This window comes from Mesoplodon densirostris, chromosome 1 (genome assembly GCF_025265405.1).
Source record: "Mesoplodon densirostris isolate mMesDen1 chromosome 1, mMesDen1 primary haplotype, whole genome shotgun sequence".
NCBI lineage: Eukaryota > Metazoa > Chordata > Mammalia > Artiodactyla > Ziphiidae > Mesoplodon > Mesoplodon densirostris.
The window spans coordinates 156,122,550-156,150,229 of record NC_082661.1 but is presented as its reverse complement, the minus strand read 5'-3'; the positions used below and the strand labels follow the sequence as shown (position 1 = coordinate 156,150,229).

At 40.9% G+C, this 27,680-nt stretch overlaps 3 protein-coding genes across 7 annotated transcripts in view; 1 reads left to right on the top strand and 2 right to left on the bottom strand.

The window, feature by feature from the left end:
• TLR1 (toll like receptor 1) overlaps positions 1-25,763 on the bottom strand; it is a 37,025-nt gene extending 11,262 nt beyond the window's left edge. Inside the window, exon 1 of one of the 2 annotated variants that reach the window (XM_060111168.1) lies at positions 25,681-25,763. The gene's annotated coding sequence lies outside the window, so the exon portion shown is untranslated. Of the gene's footprint in view, positions 1-22,130; positions 22,210-25,680 lie in introns of those variants that run through there. The other variant, XM_060111155.1, reaches the window with a different exon arrangement.
• On the bottom strand, positions 8,912-25,776 carry TLR6 (toll like receptor 6). Of its 4 annotated transcripts, none has more exons than XM_060111102.1 (3): positions 22,131-22,195; positions 18,367-18,590; positions 8,912-11,849 (listed from the first exon to the last, which is right to left on the bottom strand). In XM_060111102.1, the coding sequence occupies exon 3, from the start codon at positions 11,778-11,780 to the stop codon at positions 9,387-9,389; it is 2,394 nt and encodes a 797-aa protein (XP_059967085.1). In that variant the 5' UTR covers positions 11,781-11,849; positions 18,367-18,590; positions 22,131-22,195; the 3' UTR covers positions 8,912-9,386. The 4 variants fall into 4 exon arrangements, with proteins under 4 accessions (XP_059967085.1, XP_059967103.1, XP_059967111.1 ...); XM_060111120.1 differs by lacking the exon at positions 18,367-18,590 and adding an exon at positions 14,414-14,449 and having other exon boundaries at positions 22,131-22,191; XM_060111128.1 differs by lacking the exons at positions 18,367-18,590; positions 22,131-22,195 and adding an exon at positions 25,681-25,776.
• The window catches only part of FAM114A1 (family with sequence similarity 114 member A1), a 71,291-nt gene continuing 62,727 nt past the window's right edge, over positions 19,117-27,680 (top strand). Inside the window, exons 1-2 of the mRNA XM_060097220.1 lie at positions 19,117-19,155; positions 25,676-25,965. Of these exons, the coding sequence (XP_059953203.1) occupies positions 19,117-19,155; positions 25,676-25,965 (329 nt within the window). The remainder of the gene's footprint in view (positions 19,156-25,675; positions 25,966-27,680) is intronic.

Here is a 27,680-nt window from a genome sequence, read left to right as displayed (position 1 = left end):
CCACCGGGGAAGTCCATCTAATTGGCTTTTGATCAGGCCACTATTAAAGGTGGCTGAAACAGGGAAGAGGGAGGGGTCAAGATCAAAGTTTTGCTAAAACTCATTCATAGAGAAGATCACTCATGGGCTTTTACCAAATGGATGCTAATCATGTCTTTTCCGACAAACTGGTTTTCAGAGAAACTCTGGTGCTCAAATTTTTTTCCATGGATATTTCAAACTTTCTTCAAAAAGTGATTTTTGAAATCTCCATGTGAAAAACACGCTAGCTAACATTCTCTTTTCTCCGATAAGGTCTAAGACATTTCCTGTGGGTTCGTTGATGTTGTCGGCATGCTCAAGGAATCCAACCTGATAACTCCACTCTGGTCTTTTAAAACAACAGTAACAAAATAACAAATGGGCAAATAAAGCTAAGAAATGCTAGCTAGCTGTCTTCCTCTGAATTTGTGCTCAGCCTGGTGCTGCATGATGTCCTATACAAGCTGGATGCAATTCTTGCTGGAATCAGCTTTTCTCTCACAGCAAGCAAAGTCAACTTCCCTAAGAACCCTGAGATTCTTTTTGACTTGTACTATTCTGTCTATCTCTGTTTCCTCCTATCCCCTCACAATTTGTTTAAGGGGGAGGCATGTCTATAAATATATTTCTGTGACTGAAAGAATGTACGTCCTCCCCCCCCTCCACTCTCACTTACCATTACTTCCCCCAGGTCCATAACTGGAGATAAGGGAGCTCTTTGATTAACAATTCAGTTCCTGGCTCCCAAAAGGCATTTGACTTTGTGAACCAAATCTAGAAACTAATGCCCAGGACAGAGAAGTCAGCAGGGCAGAAAGAAAGCACTTTAACACTCAAAAAGTCCTATGTTTCCCTTCAAGCTCATCCCCACTCTGAGTTGCCCACCCGCCTCTTTTTTTTTCTCCCTATTATCCAATAGGTCAGCAGTCCCCAACCTTTTTGGCACCAGGGACTGGTTTCGTGGAAGACAATTTTTCCACAGAAGTGGGTGGGTGGGGGATGGTTCAGGCAGTAATGTGAGCGATGGGGAGCGGTGGGGAGCAGCAAGTGAAGCTTCACTCGCTTGCCCACCACTCACCTCCTGCCGTGTGGCCTGGTCCCTAAGAGGCTGCAGACCTGTAGTGGTCCACAGCCCGGAAGTTGGGGACCCCTGTAATAGATAACCAGGGGACAAACATACTTGTAATTATGTACACCCAGGCACTGATATATCCACCTCTCCTAAGGAGAAACTTTAATTCTCAAAGAACATGCTTTCTTTTAACTTTTTAAAATATTTAAACCAATATATCCAAAATATCATTTTAACATGCCATCAATATAAAACATTATTAATAAGATATCATATATAATATTCTTCATTCTAAGCCTTCAAAATCCAGTGTGTGTTCTACATTCACAGCCCATCTCATCTGGGCTCCCCACATTTCAGGTGTTCAAATGGGCACACATGGCTAGTGGCTCTACCATATTGGATGGCCTGAGCCTAGACGGAGTTATCACAGCCATGAAAATAAGTACAAGCCTAAGTCCAGTCAATAGCAGCTCAAAGAGCTAACTCAAAACAGAGGTTCCATATCTTAGACTCTAGGCACCTCTTTACTTCTCTCAATAGCAGTTTCTGCCCACTCTTGATTCCATACCCAGGTGTTTCTTTTTGGATCCAGGGCAATGTAAATATTCTGCCAATTACATGTGACCTGTACTTGTTTATTTTTTTAAACAAAAGTCTTATTGAGATATAATTCATATACCATAAAAAATTTCACCCATTTAAAGTGTACAATTCAGTGACTTCAGATAAATTCACAGAACTGTGCAACCATTACCACAAGCAATTTAGAACATTTTCATCACCCTGAAAAGAACCACACCCCTTAGCTGTCACCCTCCAATGCCCCATTTGCCTCAGACCTAGACAACCACTATAGATTGTACTAGTCTCTATAGATTTGCCTATTCTAGATATTTCATATAAATGGAATCATATTATAAGTGGTTCTTTGTGTGGTTTTTTTTCTTTCACTTAGACTAGTGTTCTCAAGATCCATCCATGTTGAACCATGTGTCAGGATTTCATTTTTTTGTTGCTAAATAACTTTCCATTGTATGGATATACCACATTTTATTTATCCATTCATCAGCTGATGGATATTTGGGTTGTTTACACTTATGGCTCTTATGAATATATAAACATTCATGTACAAGTTTTTGGTAGACATACTCTCTTGGGTATATACTTAGATACTTAGGCATGGACTTGCTGCATCGTATGGTAACTGTGTTTAGCCTTTTGAGGAGTTCCAGGCTAGCTGCACCATTTTACCTTTCCACCAACAGTGTATAAAGGCTCCAATTCTCCACATCCTTGCTAACACCTATTATCATCTGACTTTTATTATAGCCTTCTTACTGGGAATGAAGCAGTATCTCATTATGGTTTTAATTTGCATTTCCTTGGTACCTAATGATATTGAGCATCTTTTCATGTGTAGATTAGCCGTTTACATATCTTCTTTGCAAATTTGCTGAACTTGTGTATTAGTTCTAATGGTTTTTTAGTGGATTCCTAAGTATTTTCTGCAATTAAAATCATGTCATCTGCAAAATGTCATCTTCTTCCTTTCCAAGATGGATACCTTTTAACATGTTCTTGCCTAACTGCCCTGGCTAGCACTCCCAGTACAATGTGGAACGGAAGTGGTGTGAGCAGACATCCTCATCTGGCTCCAAGTGTTAGGGAAGAGCTTTGAGAACCATTAAGTATGACGTTAGCTGTGAGTTTTCCATTAAGTGTGATGTTAGCTTTTTATCAGGTTGTGGAAGTTCCCATCCGTTTCTAGTTTGTGAGTGTTTTTTTTTTCTGGAAGAGGCAGAAGTATTGTTTCTTAATCAACAAGGAAGAAAACAAATGCTCTGACCCCAGTGTCCTAGTTTGGGAGATGCCTCTCCCAGTGGAGTTAGTTCAGTTGACCCTTGGACAAAGCAGGTGTTAAGGGTGCCTAATATGACTATAACTTTACAGTTGGCCCTTTGTAGCTGTGGTTCTGCATCCTTGGATTCAACCAACCACAAATAGTGTAGTACTGTAGTACATATTTATTGAAAAAATATCTGTGTGTAAGTGGACCAGTGCAGTTCAAACTCATCTTATAAGTTCAAGGGTCAGCTGTACTCACAGCTGTGTTCCATTCCTTCCTTCCCTCCCTATTTTCCTGACAGAAAGCACAATTCCTCTCTCCAACCTGACCCTAGAGTTCAAACTGTGCCCCATGAAGCTGGCTGGGAATGAAAAATGACATCACTAGGACATTTAGCATTTAGTTAATTCCCCCTTAACTACTTAAAATTTTCCAGCAATTTTTTTTTAAGTTGCCACCTGAGTAAATCTTAGGCTAAGGCCAACCTGTCTCCAGCTACTGACCTGAGGGGAGGGTTCCTCTTTTAGCTTCACGAAATGTTAACCAGCAACTTTGTACACAATCTTGGTCCAAGTTTTTTACTGTTGGCTTAGGATAAATTCCTGGAAGGAGTAAATAAATGTCTTGGATGGTTTTTCATGTTTATTGATAATTTCTATCACTTTTGTGAATTACTTGTTCATGTCATTGCCTATATCAGGGTTATGATTTTACTATTTAATTATACATTCTCTTTTATGTTACTGACACTAACCCTCCATCAAACTTTTGGCAAACATCTTCCCTCATTGTTTATCTTTTTATCTCATGATCTTTTGAACCAATAAATACGTAACTTTTTATATAAACAGGTAAGTTGACTTTCTCTTTGCTACTACTGTCAGTTAGTTGTGTGCTGGTGAACCAGGTTACAAAACAAAAATAAAAAGCCTGATTTTTTAGCACTTGCCAATATCTATGGTGTAAGTATTTCCAGTATAGCTGATTTCTAGCTACCAACTGACCTGCCTGCAAAATTTCTGAATATTTAACCACTGGTTCTCACAAGTGTGTACAAACCAGCTCCAGCAGACTACTGCTATATGTTGCTTTTAGGTTTAGAGAGTTCTTCTTCAGAACAAGGTCAGATAAATATATGTGTATATGTTCTCCTCAAACATAATTTTTCAGTTAATTTGATCTTTTTATTATCCAAGTAATAAATGTTTACTGAAGAAAACAGGAAATATGAATAAATAAAAACAAAATTTCAAATCAATAATAACTTACCATATAGAGATAAACCAATATCATTTTTGGAGCAACCATGCAGACTTTTTAATATATATATAAACATGCTTTAGGCTCTTGATGCCTGTTGCCAAATTGCTATTCAGTAAGATTGTACAGTTTACATACATACACACACACACACACACACCTGCCCCCTCAGATGGCACTGGAACAAGTATTCTGTTTTGTAATCTGCTTTCTTTTTAAAAAATTAATTAATTAATTAATTAATTTTGGCTGTATTGGGTCTTCGTTTCTGTGCGAGGGCTTTCTCTAGTTGCGGCGAGCGGCGGCCGCTCTTCACCGCGGTGCGCGGGCCTCTCACTGTCGCGGCCTCTCTTGTTGCGGAGCACAGGCTCCAGACACGCAGGCTCAGTAGTTGTGGCTCACGGGCCTAGTTGTTCTGTGGCATGTGGGATCTCCCCAGACCAGGGCTCGAACCCGTGTCCCCTGCATTGGCAGGCAGATTCTCAACCACTGCGCCACCAGGGAAGCCTTAATCTGCTTTTCTTAATCCATAATGCATCATAAATGTCTGTTTATATCAGTAAATATCCACCTACAGCTTTGTTATTATTGGCTGAATAATATTCCATTTTATTTACAATGTATTTTTAAAATATTTTAATTAACAATGTATTCAAGCAATCTTTTTAAGTTGTCTCCAAACTTCACATTATTATCATAAACAACTCTGCAATAAGCAGCATGTTCATCCATTTTCTTAGGATGTGTATGAGCAATTATTTCCTTAGGATACATTCCATGAAGTGAACTCTCTGAACCAACTGACATAAATCCATACCATTTTTCTCTATTGCTATGAATGTCTTTTTTATTTTTATTTTTTTTGTTATGTCTTTTTTAAATGATTATTTAATCCAAACTTAGAATAGATTTTTAGGTTGTTCATCTGCCATATAATTCAATAGCCTACTGACAATTTTGGTTTCCCTTCTTGTCTGTTGGTTCTACTGATTATGGTATAGGGTATTGACTGGAACTTTTCCTATGACTTGGGTCCAAAACCAAGGACTAGGAAGTGTTACTTACCCCATAGTCTAAGGAGAGCTCTCAACAATTCGGGCCAAGCACTTCCTAAAGCAGTTGAACCAGACAGTGCAATCCCCACCATCACCCCATCCTCACATTTCCCAGGTACATATACATAAAGGGGCAGCAGTGAGAGAGTCAGCAACATTGAGATACCAGTGTTTATGATGTAAGGCTACACCCTATGATATGGAGAAAGGAGAAGACCTTTAGATGGAATTGGAGATTGAAAATGTTAAGTTAGAGTGCACTGTTAATACCTCAGAAGGGCTGAAGATGTCTGAAATTTGCTCACAAAAATTACTTCATATTTAGACTTGACTCTGTTGAGATTCCTTACCCCGTGCTTAAAATGCAGGAGGCGTGGGTTTGATCCCTGGTCTGGGAACTAAGATCCCACATGCCATGAGGCCAAACAAATAAGCAAAAAACAGAAAGTCCCTGTGGCTTTAGAAATCCCTTTAAGTCTCTTTATCTGCCTGTAATTTATTCTCATTCTCTTCTGATCAAACCAACCTCCAGAAATCTAGACAGAAAGTGACTTCCTCCTTTCCCAGTGTTGCGTTCTGTGTTCTCATTAAGAATCACTCTCTCCATTTATATCCCAGTCATCCAGTCACTGTCTCTTAGTCATGCTCTCACACCCCTCCATCCCATCTTCTCTGCCAATCTCTCCTTTTTTTGGACTTCAGAACTTCAGAACTGTGAGAAATACATTTCTGTGGTTTAAGGCACCCAGCCTGTGGTATTTTGTCAGGGCAGCCTTCGCAGACCCCTATACCACCCTTCTCGACAATGGTCACGAGGCAGGTAACCCTGCTCCCCACTCCTCAATCCCCATCCTCACCCACCACCATGACACCAGGTCATGACAAAGAGCTTGACTTTTGTTCTAACTGCAAGGGGAGGTCATTAGAACGTTTTAAGCAGGGGAGTGGCTTAAAATAATTTATACTTTAAAAATAATTACTCTGATTGCTGTTTGGAGAATGTATGAGGCAAGAGTAAAAGCAGGGAGGCCGGTGAGTTTACTGCAGTCACACAGGTGAGAGATATTGGTGGCTTAGTCGGGACAGCGGATGCTCCGCTCCAGGTTACAGAGTGGAACATGCACACTCTGTCCCTGATGGCCTGCAGACTCAGCTGGGGGTGGCAATAGAAAAAAAGGGAGGGAAGAATAGGACAAAAGCTGCGTGGGTCCATGAGACACTTCTGTATCCTTGAAATAAACACGCCCTTTCCCAAGTTGGTATCTGCTACTTGCAACTGGAAGAATTCAAAAGAGGAATCAGAGGATTCCTGGAGATAGAACATCTTTCTCTAAAAAACAAACTGATCTCTTATGATAGAGCTTTCATATGTCTGAAATGTGTATGGTTTCATATGTGACAAAAATACAGGTTTTGTTTAATTCTATTTGAAAATGCCAAAATTCTATATTTTCACTGTCAACAGTATTTTGTGGGAAACATATTGGAACCATTTAAAAATATTTGATCACTTAGAATGTGTGACATAGTTTGTTTGCTTTTTTTATGAATTTATTTATTTTTTATTTATTTTATTTTTGGCTGTGTTGGGTCTTTGTTGCTGCGCACGGGCTTTCTCTAATTGTGGCGAGCGGGGCCTACTCTTCCTTGTGGTGCGCAGGCTTCTCACTGAGGTGGCTTCTCCTGTTGCGGAGCAGGGGCTCTAGATGTGCAGGCTTCAGTAGCTGTGGCATGCAGGCTCAGTAGTTGTGGCTCGCGGGCTCTAGAGCGCAGGCTCAGTAGTTATGGTGCACGGGCTTAGTTGCTCCGCAGAATGTGAGATTTTCCCAGACCATCAATCAAACCTGTGTTCCCTGCATTTGCAGGCGGATTCTTAACCACTGCACCACCGGGGAAGTCCCAGTTGTTTGCTGTTTTGGTTTTGTTTGTTGGCTTGGGGATTTTTTAGTTTAGGGAACAAGTCCAACAGAGGCTAACCATTTGGGAGAGGGCCTGTGGAAGAAAGTAAGTGCTCTCCTGAAGAGAGCAGACAGAAGATGACTCTAATACAATTTCTTTAAGGCTAATTTCTTTATAACTATTAATTATGAAACCAGTTTATTGAATGAGCTAAGTCCAGAAGGAAAGGGCTTTATTTTTCTCTCTAACCATAGCTTTACAAGAAAGTTTTGTTGAATCTCTCCCTCTATAAGGATCTATTCAGGATCTATCCTGAATCCTGCATCCCATAGATTTTAGTGACAAGTCTCATTTTAGTAACTGCACCTCTATTTCAGGCATTGAAATGTCCAGGCCAGTCCAGTTTAACATCAGTCTCACACCTAATTCAAAATTCTGCTTGGCCCTGGCTCAGGCCTTTCTTGCAGTGAAGCGGGGAAGGAGTGTGGTCAATATCATCACTCTTCCTCCATCTTCTCTGCCTTCTCTATATTCTGGATGTTCCCAGGCCACTGTAAGTGAAGAGAGTATTAGAGAAAAAGGAGCAAGTCTCCCTGCAACTAACTACTGGATAAGGCAGGCAGGGTATCATGTCTCTGCCTCTGATTATGGCGGAGTTCAAATGTTGGCTCTTTCACAGGATGCATCTGTGGGTCATTCAGAGGCCTTGGGGGGATCCCACATTGCACAGCTCTTTGATGCAAGTGGCACATTCTCTGGCTGACCTCTTGCAGCATCCCCCTGACCCCCCAAGTCATACGCCTCTTCTCCATAACCCCTTGCCTCTTAGCAGTATTGTCCCTTTGCACAACAGGCTGCCCTATTAGCTAAGGTCGTATCATGACAACTCAAGCCCAGATACCCTTCCCATGGTCATTATGGCCCACAGGAAATCCACAACACTTCTGCCCTGCCAAATAATGGGAGGGTAAGTTGCAATCACTGCTTCCTTTCTTTCCTCATCCTGCCATTTCGGGCTGCCCAAGCCACCCTCTTACCTCCTGAATTCTCCAGGTGAGAAGCACTCATCCATTCATTCATCAAATATTTATCAAGCACCTATATTTGCAAAGCATTGTTTGCCAATAGGTGACACTCATCCAGCTCTTCCAAGAGCTCTCACTCCATACTCTGTCTGCCGCACTGGACCTGTGCATTCCCGTTACTCTGCAAGCTTTCAGGCTCGGAGTAAGATGTGAGGTTACTCTTCTCCTAAGCTTAGAGCCCATCTCGTTTGCCTTTGGAATAAATCCAAAGCAATTTCCCCATAAGTCTAGAACCTCTGCATAATGACTCTCTAATCACCCTTTTGAAGCCAGTCTTCTGAAAATGGGTAATATGAGTTGATAGTTACTGATAGTTGCTGACCTCTTTCTGCTATTTTTTAGTAATTCCAGCCTGGCTGTGTCTAATATCTGTTTAAAATGTGGTGATATTTACTGCCTTTTGTCAGCTTTGAGGCATTTGCCAAAATTCTAACACAACCAGATAACTCCTATTCAATCGGTTACAAATACATTTGGCTCTGAGTTTCCTTGGCAAGCCAGTAAATCATGTCTTTGGCCTCAACAGCCTATGACTAAGACTCTATTTCCCTTTATATACATAGACTACCAATGCCATGAGTCGTTACTGATTAATTGCATATTTGTGTAGCAAAGTCAAACATTTTATAAACTATTACTCAGATGTGAAGAAAAAAAAAGTATCTTTATTTTCCATATCTGGTCTAATTTTTCCCCCAGCCCCAAAGCAGAGCAGGATAACAGAGCCGACCAGAGGCCGATGAGGATCCACAGGACACTCCAAGTACCACTGCGTACAGTTCTGAGGTTGACTCTTTCCTGCCGTGAAGTTTCATAAACTCCTGCTCACACAAAATCCTCTGGGGAAAGGAGAAGAGAGGGGAAATGTCCTTGAACGACTGAGCATTTACTCAAAAGAGCTTGTTTCAATGTGAAACAGAATGGTTCAACCAGAAGAGACTGAGCTACCTGTCCCCAGCACGTTTGAGCACCACCACAGCCCCCAGTCTGGTCCCCAGTTCAACTGGAACACAGTTTGCATTGAGGGCTTCCTGAATGCATGGAGTTAATGGAGGCAGCATCCACAATAACTTGAAAGCACAGTGTCTATCAGAATCCAAGTTAATAATGGTTTCTTAAGTTGGACTTCTGATCTTTTTATTTTTTTAAGCTTTCACATCATCATTTTCAGTGACTAGTATTAATTTAATATTAAAAGCAGCTCTAATATTAGCCCAAAAAAGTCCATGTTTGCTCTTCTCCTTGGGCCATTCCAAATACGTTCTCTGTGCCATGAGAGCCCTCAGCTTGTGATACCTGCCAGGAATGCTGTTCTGTGGAATGGCTTCCAGCAAGATCAGGATTAAGTTATTAGATCCTTCATTGAAGAGATTGTGATGGGCAAAGTAGAGTTCATAATGGCACCACTCACTCTGGACAAAGTTGGGAGACAAAACAAAGATGGACTTGTAACTTTTCTCAATGCAGTTTATGATATTTTCCACGATGCTCTTGCCAGGAACAAAGTTTCTCTCATGGAGACAAATTCTTATATCTTCTTTTTCTAGACAAGGTACAAGTTCATTCTTCACCCAGGCAGAATCATGTTCACTGTATGAAATAAAAGCATGGAACTGGAGAGCTCTTTGGAGTTCTTCTAAGGGTACATTCCTAGCCCTGCGCCGGGTCTGGGTCCACTGACACACCATCCTGAGATACCAGGGCAGATCCAAGTAGATACAGAGGACAGTCACGGTAACAGCCAATACCAGCCCAGGGACCCCAATGGTGACAATCAGCAGAGCTGTGTTGCAGGATAATTGAGATACATGGAAGTCCTTTAGTGGGGTTCCCTTATAGCTTTCTGGATAATCACACTTATAAGAATCAGGCCAACCCTCTACCACTTCACTTGATACTTGTTCTACACTTTGGATAAAGTCTCTTAACTCACAGGTACATTGGAATGGATTGTTCCCTGCTTTTAGGGACCTAATCTTCTGGCAGCTCTGGAAGAAATCAGCTGATGGGTTGGAGACTGAATTATAGTCAATGATCAGTATGGAAAGGCTGCTAAAGGTACCACATCCAGGAAGGTGGGCTAAAGAATTGGAAGCAACATTGAGTTCTTGCAAAGTTTCTAGACTGGTGACATCTTTAGGGATGCTCCTTATTCTGTTACTGTGGAGATCAAGAACCTTGACCCTGGGAGGTAAACATCTGAAAACAGAGTCAGTAAGTATATTTGAAGATAAATTTAACACCACTATACTCCCAACCCAAGTGCAATTTCCATCATGTCTATCATATTCCAAAGAATTCCAGCTAACATCCAGTATTTCCAAAGAGAGCATACCCTTAGTCATAAGACCTACTTTGAAAAGGTCTTTTAATTCATTCTTTTGTAGAATAAGTGTCTCTAATCTAGTTAAAGTGTGGCAATTTTGAAAAACACTATCTGTGAAAATATTCTGGGTGAAGTTCAAAAACGTAAATGTGCTTGGTTTCTGAGGACAAAGCATGTGTACAAAAGGTGTGTCTGATATGGTTAACATGGTAACAGTCATCTCAGAAAACACTGTGTATAATGCTGTCTGTGAAAAAATAAAAACTCTGTTTATAACATGTTCTATATTCAGTGCTTTCAATGTTGTTTCATGATAAGTAAAAACTTCTTCACTGATGCTTTCAACTATTGTTAAATTGTAAATATTGAGATATTCTACAGGTTTGGGCCAAAGGAATTGAAAAACTCCAACCAAACATTTCCAAGTTGTTTCCATATGGTTTAGGGTAAAATTCAGTAAGCTTGGCCCTCTAGTGAGTTCTGACAAAAATTTAATTAAAACTTGACAGTTGTCATCATTCAATTTAATATTAGTCAGTTGTAACCACCCTAAACTATTCACTGATATGTTCACTTGGACAAAGAAGAAGCTATTTGGGTGAAAAACAAGGTGAAGTTCCTTTGTATTCAGGATTTGAAGACTTTCTTTCTCGTTTTCTTTCACAAAATAACCTTCCAAATCCAGAAGGATGCAACTTAGGTGCAAGTGAGCAATTGGTAGTAGATCTAATTGCTGGAACTTTGTAGCACTTAATCCTAAGAAATTCAGTTGAGTCAAGTTGCCAAATTCCTTACAGATGGGCAGGGCATCAAAGTCATTGAATGAGAGGTCTAAATGCTTGAGACTTGTAGTGATCGGATGACAGGATATCTTCTGCAACCGATTGTGAGATAAATCCAAATATTCCAAATCCTGGTTGAACTTGAAAATACTAATATCAAGGCACTGGATTCTATTATGGGAAAGTCTCAAAACTTTCAGCCCTGAGAGAAAGCCGATGTCAGAGAGGTGAAGCTCAGATATGTAGTTTTGAGACATATCTAAGACTTTGGTTTTTGGTGACAGGTCTTTGCGAACACGAATAAGGCCTAATTTTGACATGTCCACCACAAATTCACTTTCATCAGAGAAATGTATTATGGTTTCAAATACTAAGGTCAGGATGTAAACAAAATGAAGGTTTCTGACAGCAGATTCTTTGTCTTTGGTCATGATGTTGAAGTGGCTATCCCCTAGAGGGTTGTTGCTGTTCTTCAGAACATCTTGATATGAATCTAAATTCTAGAAATAAAATATACATTAAGATGTATAAAGATTGGATGATTGCTCTCAAACCTCAGCTTACTAAACACAAAATTTCAATGAGTTCTTCATTCATTATCAGAATCATTTCTGTCCCCATAATTTAATGTGTTATTTTTTCCAGTTATACAAGTTGCTTGTGCCAGGAAAGGCAATACAGACCTTGTTAGTGTGTGTATTGTGGTGTGTGTTATAACCTGTCTGGTGGCTCTCTGAGGGATCCACTCAGGAGCGTGCCTTTGTTTCATCCCATCCAACTCAGAACTTTCCCAGGGCTGCAGCAGCCTCCTGGACAGTGTTTCAAAAACCTTTAAAGGCATGAACACTAGCCACAGCCACCTGGAGCAAGGGATAAGATATGGGGCAGGCAGCAGACACACCAAAAAGCCAGAGAAGGAGGAAGCTGGGAAAGGAGATACATGGGAGAAAAAAGGCTCTGGAAAGCTCCATGTATCCCAGGTAATCTAGAGGTCATAAACATGCCCAGGGCTGGATGCATGCTCAGAGAAGACCTGAAAAAATCCTAAACATTCACCTCTGGTTGGCTTTTAGGCTCCGTGCAAGCAGAAAGTAAAAGCTAAGGCAGAGTTGTAAACAGCCTGGATAAGCACTGAAGAAGTGCTTCAACACAGAGTCAATCTGCAAAGATCAGGTGTTTTTTGTTTTGTTTTGGTTTGGTTTTTTTTCTCCAGATGTTTAAGAAAATCTCTGTCAAATCACTAGCTGACCACTAAGCCAATGGAACAGAGAATTCAATGGCCACACACAAGAAGGAATACAGTCTTTACAAAAATAGTTTAGAAACATCACTAAACAGATAAACAACCAAACCCCACAGCAAGCAGCAACAACAAACCCTGGGAAAGAGGAGAATCTGAGTTACCACATCCTAATATTTCCAGAGTTACCACGTTATAATATTCAAAATGTCTGACTGAAGCAAAAGAACTATAAGGCATGCAGAGAAATAAAAAAGTATTGTTCATTCATAGGAAAAAAAATTAAAAGAACAAAGTTAGAGAACTGACACTACCCAACTTCAAGACTTACATAAAGCTACAGCAATTAAGACAATGTGGTATTGGTGAAAGAATGGACAGATAGATCAACTGTCCAGCATAGCGAGCTCAAAAATAAACCCATCTAAATACAGTCAACTGATCTTTTACAAAGGAGCAAAGACAATTCAGTGAAGACAGGATAGTCTTTTTAACAAATAGTGCTGGAAGAACTAGAACTTTCCACATGCAAAGAAAAAAACAAAAAACAAAAGGTCTAGCTCAAAATGGACCATAGACCTAAATGTAAAATACAAAACTATAAAACGTATAGAGGTTAGTATAGGAGAAAATCTAGGTAACCTTGAATTTGGCAATGACTTTTAGACATAGTATGAAAAGTACAATCCATGAAAGAAAAAAATGTTAAGTTGGACTTCATTAAAATTAAAATTTTCTGCTTTGCAATTAAGAAAATGAAAAGACAAGCCACAGACTGGGAGAAAATATTTGCAAAGCACATATCTGTTAAAGAACTTGTATCCAAAATAAATCAAGAACTCAAGCTCAACAGGAAAATAAACAACACAATTTAAAAATGGGCAAAAGATCTGAACAGATATTTCACCAAAGAAGATAAACAAATGGCAAATAAGGACATGAAAAGATACTCAATACCATGTCATTAGGGAATTGCAAGTTAAAACAATGAGGAACTACTACATACCTGTTAGAATGGCCAAACAATCCTGAAATAACATCAAATGTTGGTGAGGATATGGAGTAACTGGGACTTTCATTCATTATTGAAATTCAAAATGGTACAGATACTTTGGAAGACGGTCTGACAGTTTCTTACAAAGCTAAACATAGTCTTACCATATGAGCCAGCAATCACACTCCTGATATTTACCCAAATGAACTGAAAATCTATGTCCACACAAAAACCTGCACGTGAGGGCTTCCCTGGTGGCGCAGTGGTTGACAGTCCGCCTGCCGATGCAGGGGACACAGGTTCGTGCCCCGGTCTGGGAAGATCCCACATGCCACAGAGTGGCTAGGCCCGTGAGCCATGGCCACTGAGCCTGTGTGTCCGGAGCCTGTGCTCCACAACGGGAGAGGCCACAACAGTGAGAGGCCCGCGTACCGCAAAAAAAAAAAAAAAAAAGAGGGTCCAGGTATTAGATTCTATTAAGAAATAAATGTTAATGTTTTATAATGTTATTTGGCTATGTTAGGAAAATGTACTCTTTTTAGAAATACAGAATGAAGCATCTAGAGATGAATCATTAGCACGCCTATAATTTAAGATATTTAAGTATAAAAAGATAAAGTGAATCAAATGGGAATTTTTTTCTTAAATATTTTTTAAAAGGCACGATTATTTTCACCTACCAAATTGGGAAAATTCAAAAATATCGTACCCAGTGTTGGCAGGTGGGACTAAAATAAGAACTCTCACTTACTGCTGGCAGGAATGAAAAATTAGTACATTTGTGAAAGGCAATTTGGTCCCATGTATAAATTCCTTAAAAATATGCTTACCCTTATTTTAGCAATTCCACTTCTCAGAATTTTCTTCTAAAGAAATACACATAAAAATATTACTATGAGGTTGCTCATGAAGATGAAAAATTGAAAAAAATCATAATGACTAGTAGAGAAAATTGTTTAATCAGTTATGGTACACCCATACCATGGAATAGCATGCAGCCTCAAATACTGCACTTCGGAAAAAAAATTTCTACGATATAATGTTAAGTGAACAAAAGAATTCAAAATCGTGTGTGCAGTAGGACTCTAGTTTCGTTAAATATGATTAAAACCTGACATGTACAAAAAGCCTAGGGGAAAAAAACGAATGGAAAGAAATATACAAAATGCTAACAGTGGTTATCTCTAGATCTCTAACTCATAGATGAATTTATATTTCCAAAATTTCTAATTTTGAACATCTTCTATAAGTTGAAAGCCTTGTCTGGAAATATAGCTAATATAAAAGTATTCTATATTTAAAGAAATATAATACACTTGCATTTGTGTGGAGAGAGAGAGAGAGGGAGAACTTCTTCCACGTGATAGACAATTGACATCCGTGAATGAGAACCCACTCAGAGGTCTCTGGATGGTGTCTGTGTTCAGGGGACTGAAACTTAGCCACTACGTGGGAAAGTTGATCAGCTTCCTGTATATCACCCTGCCTCCAAAACACAAATATTCCTCCCCGATCATTTATGTCCTCAAACGTTTTCTAGTGTTTACATTTAAGCCAGGAGCTTCTCTATTTAAGAAAAAAAAAAATATGGAGGGGGGAAAAAGGGAGACGAGAGAGCGGAAGATTACAGAGGTCACAACTTTTTTTTTTTAAAGGAAGTGTAAGAGATAAAAGGTAAAAGGTTTTTTGTTTTGTTTTTTTTCTTTAATGCCTCAGATGAAAGGTGTGGGTGGGGGAGACAGATGAAAGAAGCTCTATATCAAGAAAGAAAATGATGGATAGGATCTATGAAAATTAAAACTACGAAAAAGGAAAGACCGGAAAAACGTGCAATTCCATAATCAAATCAACAAATATGCAAGAGAAATACTGTTTTATTTGTCAAAGCTTAGGTGAGGAAGTTGAATGAGGCAAGTTCTGGGCCAGTCCCCACCACTTCCTCCATTTAATAAATGTTTATTCAGAGTGTATGTGCCAGAACTGCCCCAGACGTCCAGTGCTGGGGGTATAAATACGAATAGCACAGGCATAATCCCTGCTTTCAAAAGCTTATAAATTAGTGACAGACACAAATAAACAATTATAGAACCATGTGACAGGAAGGATCAAACACTCACACCTGTGGTAAAAATACATAACATGTGATAGGTGCCATATCAGCGGCACAAACTACTGTAAACCTTACTGAAAACAAGGAACTAGGGAAAGGCGAAAAGAAAAAATGTAGTAGACAAAAACAGAAGGAAGAAATAACATCAGTTCGTTTTTTCCTTAACTATGACAAGTGCTAGTTATTTTTATATCTTTCAAGATAGCCATATGTTTATCTTTCTTGTCTAATAAAAAGAACGCTTGCAACATTAAAAAAAAACAACCTTAAATTATTTTGCAAAAACTTAAAAGAAACTTTACCTATTTCCTATACAATTGTTAGCATTTTCTTGCTTATTTGAAGTAATTATTCCATAATTTGAAAAAGCCACAAAAGGCTTCTTACTTACCAAGATTTCTTTCTCAGAAGAAGAGAAAATAACTTCTAAATGCACGGAAAAATAAGTGCTTGACAAAATGCAAGTCCTTAGTTCAAGTAAAGCAATACCATAAAAAACGGTTTGCGCCACCTGTCGGACATTACTGGAATTACCCCTGCACACGAATTTCCCCTTCAAAGGTCCTGAGCAAAGCATGTGGTCAGTAGGTTTTTCTGGGCTACAGATTAAAACAGTAATCAAAAATTTTAATTCATATGATCACGCAGCTTATGACCATTTCAGTATGAAGAAAAATGTTTTTCTAAGGTGATATTTATCTGTAAAAGTTTGCAGCCTGAATGTTAAATTGTCACCACAATGGAAAGTTATTGAACTTTGCCTGTTTTATCACCATTTTTAATATTTCCAATATAATTGCAACTACCATGATCAATCAGTTTTGAAGCATTACTTTAGCTGGATGGGATACTTTAAAATAAAATGAACTTAGGTTCAAGAACTGGTTTTTAAAAAATCAACTTTTAAGGAAAGTTTAGTAGTTACCACACCCGGGGGGAAATTACATCCTGTTTCTCCATGTTCTGACCAACATTTGGTATTGTTAGATGTTTTCATTTTTAATTCTAAAATAATAAATACCACCGAGATCCTGCAAGACTAATTAAAAATCAAATTTCTAAAGGCCATTTAGAATAATTTTAGAACAATATCAACAAAGCTTGATGATACAAAAAGAGGATGTCTGATTAACCAGCTACTTCACGCAGCCAGGATACCCTGTTCCCAAGACTTTCCCTTAACTGAGGTTCTGTAAAGAACTGAACATATGAGTTAAATAATCATTCTATAATTAATCCCACTGTTTGGCATTATTTCATCGTTAAAAAAACAAGTTAAGACTGTACAGTCTGACCCACGACAAAGTTGGACATCAGGGTTAGAATCACTTCTGCTTTCAGGAGGAAGGAAAGGCCAACTTCTTACTATTCATTCTTACTCATCAAACATAACGGGAAGCCTTCACAGGCCTGGGGAGGATCAACAAGCAGTGGCTGGATCTCTGCTGAATGAGCAGAGGAGACGGCTAGAGTGGAGTGGGTGCCTGTGACCCTGGGAAGCCAGCTTTGTGAAACAGGCAGAAGAGAAAGGAACCAACTATGGGTTTGAGGGAATTTCAAACAACACTGAGCCAAAGTCTTTAAGAAATAAGCACACATACATCGCTGCAGATTTGGTCACATCACACAGTGACAAAATGTTTATGAGCATTTGGTCACAAACGCTCATTAGGGTATTGCATAATAATGCTGGTTTTCAGGAACAGAGAGCATATTCTTGTTGAGGCTGTTAGAATTCTGAGAAATGTCTTTAAGGAGATGAGAAAACCCACAAAAATCAGGTAATGTGCAAGATGGCATGGCAGTGGAACAAACAAACAGACAGTGCTGGGCAGAAGTCCTCCAAATGCCATGTCCTAGCTGTATGGCCTTGGGAAAGTGGCTTAACCTCAAAGACTCCATTTATTCATCCACAAAATGGGAGTGCTTGTGACTTTTTTGGGAAGATAATAAATAAAAAGTGTCTGGAATAGTGATTTCCATGGAAGACAAGTCATTATAGTAAGGAGTTTTAGAATTCTATGCAAGCCTCACATTTTTTATGCTGAGGTGGAAAGACTATTAAATGAAGAAAAGCAAAGGGCAGAAGAGTATGGAGAGTATTTCAGTATTTGCATAAAATCCGGTCCCTCAGACATCTGCACAGGTTATCTTCTTGCCAGGAGTAAGGCACACACAGAGGAGAGACACACACACAGAGAGAAAGGAACAGGCCAGGTGAAAACAGAGGCAGAGATTGGAATTCCAAAGCCAAGGAATGCCTGGAATCACCAGTAGCTGCCAGCCCTGCCAGCACCTTGATTTTGGACTTCCGGCCTCCAAAAGTGTAAGAGAATAAATTTCTCTTGTTCTAAGCCACCTGATTTGTGGGAATTTGTTATGGCAGCCCAGGCATGTAACACAAGGGTCTACATACTTATGCTGACATCTGCATAAAAATCTTTTTTTCTGAGGGGATACTTAAGAAACTGTTACCTTTGAGCCAAAGAACAAAGGGAGGGAGATATTTTTACTCATCATTTTATGCTCTTTTGTCCTGTTTAATTTTTTTTTTTACTATGTACATGCATTACTTTTATTTTTAAAAAATAAAATAGCCTTATAGTGGGATAAGTAAAATAGTCCAAAGCCAGCAAATATACTGTCCCCATATAAACAGAAGCAAAACATTACTTTAATGATTTTTGTTCTTTAAAAAACCTTCTCTTGGGGCTTCCCTGGTGGCGCAGTGGTTGAGAGTCCGCCTGCCGATGCAGGGAACATGGGCTCGTGCCCCAGTCCGGGAGGATCCCGCATGCTGCGGAGCAGCTGGGCCTGTGAGCCATGGCCGCTGAGCCTGCGCATCCGAAGCCTGTGCTCCGCAGTGGGAGAGGCCGCAACAGTGAGAGGCCCGCGTACTGCAAAAAAACAACAAAAAAACAACAAAAAAAAACCTTCTCTTTCCCTGGAAAATCAATAAAAAAATATCAATTGCCTACCAACAGCTTTGAAACAAGTTATATAAAAATGATCAGCATCATAAAATATACAAACCACTAGAAATGAAATTGATAACTTAGATATTAAATATTAATATTAAAACCAAAATCTTCTGCTGAATTAAAAAGAAAAAACAAAACACATTCCAGAAGATACTTCTAACACATATAACCACAAAAGGATTAATATCTGAAATATATAAAGAATTCCTATAAATCACTAATAAAATGTCTAACAAACCCAATGGCAGCAGGGGTAGGAATTAGCAAAGGATATATATAATCAAATGGATAACAGGATAACATTAAAACAACCAGGAGTCACCACTGTACACCCCTGGGATGGACAAAAATTAAAACATCTAATGATACCAAGTGTTGGTCACAATGTGAGGAAACAGGACCTCTTATACATGTCCAGAGATTCTGACTTAAATAGTCCAGGATGGGGCCAGACATCAGTATTATTTTGAAAGCTCTTCAGGTGATTCCACTCCAACCCAGTGAGGATCAGGGCGCCCTGAGACCTAAACGCCATCCTGAACACCGCGCCCTCTAGTGGTCCCTAGTGGTCTGCAGTGGTCCCTCTTTTCTTCACACCTCAGGGCCTGGAGGTGATGTAGGTTTCCCTGACTCTCACTGCTACTTCCAGATCACTGTTCTTCCCTCCAGCCCTTGAAACCTACCCCTCCTGGTTGCAGCCATCCACAGGCCCATCACTCCCTCATTCATTATTTTTGCACCATTCACTGTCTGAGTCCAACACCACCACTGTCATAATTCTAGTGATTTCAGTAGCTATGTAGAGATTCTTTCATTCCCCTGGCTTCTTAGTTCTTTGATATTCTCTCTTCTAATGAGCTTGTCCTGAAACTTACCTCAGCCATGCATTCCCTTATTGTACCCTACATATTACCAACGGCTGTGCTCTCTCCGTAACCTCTCTTGCCAGCATCCCGCTTTTCAACTAGCGCCTCTAACTCTCTCAGATGCCAACAATTCCCCAGTCCCACTGCACTGGACTGAAAGATCATGGTCCACCCTTTTAATCATCTCTCTGAATTCACCCTCAGCTACCTTACTCCTCTCTCCTCAACCCAGGTTAAATCCAACTCGCCACTGGACTATATTGAGCCTGACCAGCTGAACATAGTTGGAGAAAATACACACCCATACTGACTGTCTCACTTGAAATTCATGACTGGGTCCCAACCTCAAGAGGGAGAAGCCATCCTACTATCCTTTTTGCTCCCCTTCCCTAGCCCATTCACTCTCACTGTCTTGACACATCCTCCTCTTATGCTTCCAACACCTCCTTTCCTTCCTCACTATCAGCTGCTGATGCTTCATTTTTCAGGAAGAAAATAAATGCAGCCAGAAGAGCATTTCCACATCTTCCCTCCAAAATTCTACTAGCGCCTACTTGTCCCTGTTCTATCTGTGTTTTCCTCTGTTCTCCTGAATGAACTCTCTGTGTCGAGCCAATTCCTCCCCATTAAGCACTGAACCTCACTCCTGCTTATCTACTCAAGGAAATCCCTTCACAATTATCCTCTCTACGTTGCATCATTTTTTTGCTCTAACGTAAGATTCCAATTAGCATATAATGCTACAATTTCTCTCATAGTAAAAAACAAAACTCTCCTCTGAACCCACAACCTCTTCCTCTCTGCTCCTCTTTACACCAGAAATCCTTGAAAAAGTTGTTTTACTCACTATCTCCAATTATTCTCCTCCCATCTTCTCAAACCCTCTCTCTCTCTCTCTCTCTCTCTCTCTCTCTCTCTCTATATATATATATATATATATATATATATATTCTTTTTCATATTCTTTTCCATTATGGTTTATTACAGGATAATGAATACAGTTCCCTGTGCTATACAGTAGGACTTGTTGTTTACCTATTTTATATAACTCCTAATTTATCCCTCCCCCACCCCCTTTCCCCTTTGGTAACATAAATTTGTTTTCTATGTCTGTGCATCTGTTTCTGTGTCATAAATAAGTTCATTTGTATCATATTTTAGATGCCACATATAAGTGATATCACATGGTATCTGTCTTTCTCTTTCTAACTTTCTTCACTTAGTATGATAATCTCTAGGTCCATCCACCACCTACCTCAAACCCCAAACCTGTCCACTTTGCATCCTTCCTCATCTCAGTAAATGATACTTCTATTCTTGCAGGCTAAATTCCTTGGAGTAATTTGAGACTTCTTTCTTTTCGCTCAAACTCCACACCCAATCCATGAGCAAATTTTGTTGAGTGTTTCTTTAAAATATATCCACAAGCAAAACCGCTCTCATGCCCTCCACCACTCCCACGTGGCCAAACCATCAACTCCCTCACGTGGGTAACTGCAGTGGACTCCTAATTGGTCTGTCTGGCTCCTCCTTTCCCTCCACCCCCCCCCAACCCCATCCCAACCCAATTAAAATCATGGCACACTCCTACTCAAAAGCTGTAAGGATTCCCTTGCCGCTCAAAGCATAAGCCAAATCCCTACCATGGTTTGCAAGGCACTGCCTGGTCTGCCCCATCTCTCAGTCTTCAGTGCCTCTGTGGCCTCACCTCCTTCCACTCTGCCCCATCCTCCCTCTGCTCCAGCCACACTGGCCATCTTACCATTCTGTGAGCACACCAAGCATGCTCCCACACTGCTCCTGCCGTTCCCCCTGCTTGAAACTGTCCCCACATATCACCGTTGTTCATTCCCTCACTTCCTTAAAGTCTACAGTGAAGTGCCGCTTTATCTGCAGGGCCTTCCCTGACCACAGTTGCTCCCGCCCATCATTCCCTAGACCCTGTAGACTATATTCTGTTTTATTCCACCACCTGGCACATTATCTAGTTAGAGTCTATCTGCCTTGCGACAGAATATAAGCTCTTGGAGGGCAGGAATTCACTCTGCTCCTTATTTCATCCCTAGTACCTAGATCAGTTTTAGGTATGTAGCACACTCTCAGAAAATTTTTGTTTAATGAATGGCTGGGACCACAGTGTAGAACGATTTCATAATATCTAGTGACGGTAAACTGGCTATTCCATTTCTAGCCTGGGATACAAGAAAACATATACAAAGTTGACCGTTGCAGCTCTATATGCAATATAGTAGATAGCACTATATTGGCATTCAGCACATGTAACAACATGTAATAGTGAAACATGAAACACACTAAATGTCCATTGTGTGGGGAATGGATAAATTGTGGCACATTCATATAATGGAATCCCATGAAGACTTAAAAATGCATTTACTGGAGCTACATGTATGAATATGAATGATTCTCAAAAATATAATGTTGAGTAAACAACTGTACAGGATGTTATTTATAACATTTTAAAACACTGAAAAACAATTTTATATAGTGTTGATGAATGAGGATATGTGCAGTCAAATGTAATAGAACTATGGGTGGGAAGGATGCACAACAACCTCAGGACACTCCTTACCGTTACCTCCGGAGAAGGTGGAGACTAGGGGGAACAGGGTTTCAAACACATCTGTAACTTTTTTCTTCTTAAAAGAAGGTTCTAAAATAAATGTGGCAAAAAATCAAATTCGTTAACTCTACATATTGTCATACCATTTTCTACTTTCCTTCCACACATAAGTATTTGTCATATTGTTCCCAACCTGGGTTCTTATACTCTTTAATCAATAGAAATTGCTAAGAGGCCAGACGAGGAATTCAGGCAAGGCTTTATGGGGACTCGTGCTGCAGCACGAGGGATTGAAAACAAGTAACAGGTGCCTTTGCTTGATCCCCAAGGTGGGTGAGCTGGTCCCTTAAATGGGGTGAGGGTGAGGGCAGATTGGTGGGTTGGGCTGGAGGGTGGCTTCAGTTATTTGCCCACCCCCTTGGTGGTGCTGCATGCAGGGATCATGCTCAGGACCCTGCTTTTGCTCGTGGCACTTCAGAAGTGGCAGTTGGGTTTTGGCTTTTTTGTATCTTATTGTTCATATTTTGCCCCAACTGCACATGCATAGAGCTATCTTTAGTCCCTCATAGTTTCTTTATATTCTGTTGCTTGAGGAGACATGTGTCCAGGTGCAAGCAGTGCAGTAAAGGGTCCCAGGTCCCAGCCTGTCTCAATATTATTCTCTAGTTTTCTATATTTTTTAACTACTCCTGAGTTTTTTAAATAAAAATTGCTTACATTGCCAAAAATTAAAGTTTTGAAATAAACCGGGTGGGCTTGAAGCAGCAGCATTTGAGTAAAAGGGCATAATTAGCAGTTGGCAAAAAAAACCTGTTGCTTGATTGATAGTCTCTTATTGTAAAAGTACAGTTTGGGTCAAAGGAGAAAGAAAACTGGATAAACCTACCTAAGGAGACAAAAGACCTGTACTCCTAAAACTATAAAACTGATGAAAGAAATTGAAGATGACACAAACAGATAGAAAGACATACCATGTTGTATATACCATTGATTGGAAGAATCAATATTGATTCAAATCAATCAATCAATCAAAATGACTCTACTACCCAAAGCAATCTTCAGATTCAATGCAATCCCTATCAAACTACCACTGGCATTTTTCACAGAACTAGAACAAAAAATTTCATAATTTGTATGGAAACACAAAAGACCCTGAATAGCCAAAGCAATCTTGAGAACGAAAAACGGAGCTGGAGGAATCAGGCTCCCTGACTTCAGACTATACTACAAAGCTACAGTCATCAAAACAGTATGTACTGGCACAAACCAGAAATATACATCAATGGAACAGGATAGAAAGCCCAGAAATAAACCCACTCACCTATAGCCAATTAATCTACAACAAAGGAGGTAAGACTACACAATGGAGGAAAGACAGTCTCTTCAATAAATGGTGCTGGGAAAACTGAACAGCTACATGTAAAATAAAAAAAGAAATTAGAACATTCTTTAACACCATACACAAAAATAAACTCAAAATGGATTAAAGACCTAAATGTAAGGCCAGATACTATAAAACTCTTAGAGGAAAACATAGGCAGAACACTTTGACATAAATCGCAGCAATATCTTTTTCAAGCCATCTCCTAGAGTAATGGAAATAAAAACAAAAATAAACAAATGGGAACTAGTTAAACTCAAAAGCTTTTGCACAGCAAAGGAAACCATAAATAAAATGAAAAGACAACCCACAGAATAGGAGAAAATATGTGCAAATGATACAACAAACAAGGGACTAGTCTCCAAAATTTACAAACAGCTCATGTGCCTCAATATCAAAAAAACAAACAACCCAGTCAAAAAATTAGCAGAAGACCTAAATAGACATTTCCCCAAAGAAGACATACAGATGACCAAGAGGCACATGAAAAGATGCTCAACATCACTAATTATTAGAGAAATGCAAATTAAAACTACAATGAGATATCACCTCACACCAGTCAAAATGGTGTTAAAAATCTAAAGATAATAAATGCTGGAGAGGGTGTAGATAAAAGGGAACCCTTCTACACTGTTAGTGGGAATGTAAATTGGTGCAGCCACTATGGAAAACAGTATGGAGGTTCCTTAAAAAACTAAAAATAGAGTTACCATATGATCCAGCAATCCCATTCCTTTGCATATATTCATAGAAAACTCTAATTCAAAAAAATTCATGCACCCCAATGTTCATAGCAACATTATTTACAAGAGCCAAGACATGGAAACAACCCAAATGTCCATCAACAGGTGAATGGATAAAGATGTGGTACATATATACAATGGAATATTACTCAGCCATTAAAAAGAATGAAATAATGCCATTTGCAGCAGCATGGATGGACCTGGAGATTATCATACTAAGTGAAGTAAAAGAAAGACAAATATGATATCGCTTATATATGGAATCTTAAAAAAAAAAAAGGTACAAGTGAAGTTATTTACAAAACAGAAACAGACTCACAGACTTAGAGAATGAACTTCTGGTTACCAGGGGGTAAGAGTGGTGGGAGACAGATTAGGAGTTTGGGACTGACATGTACACACTGATATATTTAAAATAGATAACCAGCAAGGACCTACTGTATAGCACAGGGAACTCTGCTCAATATTCTGTAATAACCTAAATGGGAAAAGAATTTGAAAAAGAATAGATACATGTATATGTACAACTGAAACTAACACAACATTGTTAATCAACTGTACTCCAATATAAAATTTAAATTTAAAAACAAGGGGAGGAATGCCTGATTGGGCTGTTGCTTTTCAGCAGGCAAGGAGGGGCAGGTGTGGCAAAGGTATTTGCTATGCCCTAGGCAGGCACAGAAGTCACAGGCAATGGTGTTTGTGTCTGTGGTACACTAAAACACACCTGTCACACCTGGAATACAATTTGCTAACACTCACAATGGCAGAACTCAGAAAGAATCACTGTTTTTAAAATTAAATTTGCCCTAAACTTTATACAAAAAATTACAATACATATACATATTCACAAGAATAGGTTTATACTATATATACACTTTTGTAAGCTTCCCTTGCTCTCAACTTAATATTCGGCTATGGCCCGCCTTCCTTCCATATCAACAAATTGGACATACAGTTATAATTAATGACTACAGCATATCAGATTGTTTGAAGTTACTATAGTTTACTTCACCAATCTTTTTACTGGGGGACAGATTATTTCCGCGTTATTTTCCCCGGCATAAACAACCACAATAAACATCCTTGGACATACATATTTGCACATTTGACTGTTTACTTAGTACAATTCGCAGATGTGGAATTCCTGGGCCAAAGCTAATACATTTGAATTTTGATCCGCATTTCTAAACTGGCCTTCTAGAAAGTATTTTTATTCGGTTGATTGGTTTTAAATCAAATTACACTCCCACAAACAGGGTAAGACAAAGCTGTTTAAAGCACCACCAGGGGATCGAAAACTCTTACTGAACTTGAGCGGCCCCTTCTCGGTGAAACTGTCTGCGGGGTTTCCTGGGCGCTTTTAAAGGAAGGAAAGGGATCCGGAGAACCCCGAGTCCCGCCCTGGGTAGGGGTGGGCGCCCCTCCAGCTCACCCGGAGGCACAAAGCCGGAAAAGCCAACTTCCCCAAGGTTGGTCGGAAGCGCGGCCGCGACCCCCACAGCCTGGGGAAGGAGGTGCCCGAGGCTTCCGCCGCGCTCTGGGCTGGGGCGGGGTCACGGGGGGGCGGGGCCCTGTCGGGGCCGCGGGGCGGGGCAGCTCCGCCCGTCAGCACCCGTCCCTCTCCCGGCCCGCCCTCAGGCCGCGTCCCCGCCAGCCCTGCCGACGTGGCGGGGCGGGACCCGGCGGGCGCTCCCGCGCGCACTCGGCCGCCTGAGCGGTAAGAACCCTGGGCACCTCTCGCCGTCATCCCCTTCCCCGGGCGGGCAGAAGGGGAGGGATGCGGGGACAGCCGCCGCGGGGTGGTGGGGAGACCCTGCCGTCGCTGCTCGTCCTGTTCCCGGAGTCGGCAGGGGCTTGGCACGGGGCGCAGGACCCGGAGGACCGGCCTTGGGGTTTGAGGGTCCCGGGCGGCGCGAGCGGTGCGGCCGAGGGCCCTGCGTGGGTGCGGGCGTGTGAGTGTGTGTGTGTGAGTGTGTGTCGCTCCGGGTCCACGCTCATGCACACACCCACACGCCCGCACTCCGGCTCTGCCCCCTCGGCCGGCGAGAACCTCTGCGGAGCCTGTCTTGTGCTCCCGAAGTATCCGGTCCAGCACCATGCAAGTCGGAAAAAGTTTCCCCAAGGTCCCAGGTCCGACTGAGAGGTAGGCTGCGGGGTCTCCGCAGCTGGGGGCACAGAGGAAGCAAGTTCCATACCGGGGTTCGCTGCCCTTGGCCTCGGAAAACTGAGCTCAGGCCTTGACCTCCCACCCAAGCTCATCATCTCTCCCCCTGCAGACGCCGGCCGTGCTGGCTCTTCCACCCCAGCCAGCACCCTAAGCCAGCAGCACCTCCATTCACAGCCCCCAGGTTGAGTGCTACTCCCTACGCCAGCTCCCCAGCCCCCCACCTGCCCACCCAGGTGGCTCATCTTCTTCCCTGGAATCTGGTGAGTATTTCCAGCTATCTCAGATCAGGCGCCTAAACTTCACTGCCCTTTCCTAGAGTAGGAGACCTCTCTGTATCATCTTAAGAGTGATCTCTGTCCTACCGATCCCATCAATTCCCATCCTAAACACGGAGAGAGTCAGGCAGGTGGCTTTTTAAAATCAATCTCTTGAACTCCAGAAGACCTCAACCAACCTGAGGAAACTGAGAATGAGGCAGGCTTACTCCTCAGAGGCGTCTCTCTGCCCTCTTTTCCGCCTAGTGCTCCTTTCCTACCTCACCCATATCCATTCCCTGCTCTCTCCTTCCTTTCTCCATCAAAACCTGAGCTCAGGAAAGACTGATCAACTCCTTACATCATAAGCTTTAAGCAAAAGAAGGAAACTTTCAGGGTGGAATTTGAGGCTCCACGGAGCCAGTGCAGAAGGAATTTGAGGGTAGGAAGGGACCTTGCTGAATCTCAGGGATTCAGACCATATAAGCAGCCATTTATTTATAAGACCAGGCTTATATGGAACGTTGTTTCTTTTTAATCAATATCAAACAATATATTTCAGTTCAGTAAATATTAGAGGATCCAAAGCCAAGCTATGTGCTTGTTGGTCACAGTTCTGGAGGAGAGAATGACACAGAAATAAATATTCCTTTTAAATGCCATAGAAGTCCATGCAAGGTATCACGAAAAACATGGAAGAGAGGGTAATTCATTCTTTGGAAGGAGTGGGACAAATTCAGGAAAATTTCAAAGTAAACAGTGACATTACACATTGAGAAACAAATAGGAGCTTGCCAGGCAGTTGGAGACAGGGCATCCTGGGCAGAGAAACCAGCATAAGCAGAGGTGGGGACGTTTATGAGCTGTGCCGGCAGTGATGGAGTATCTGGTGAGGGAAGAGTGTCGGGTGTGTTGAGAGTTACAGAAGCGGATAGAGAGATTGGAGCTGGATTGTGCAGGGCCACGGATGCCATACAAAGGTGTTTAAACCTAATGGTTTTTAAACAGGGG

What these genes read in the sequence shown, in the direction of transcription:
- TLR6 (XM_060111128.1), bottom strand. Translation starts at nt 11,780, where the DNA reads ATGACCAAAGACAAAGAATCTGCTGTCAGAAACCTTCATTTTGTTTAC.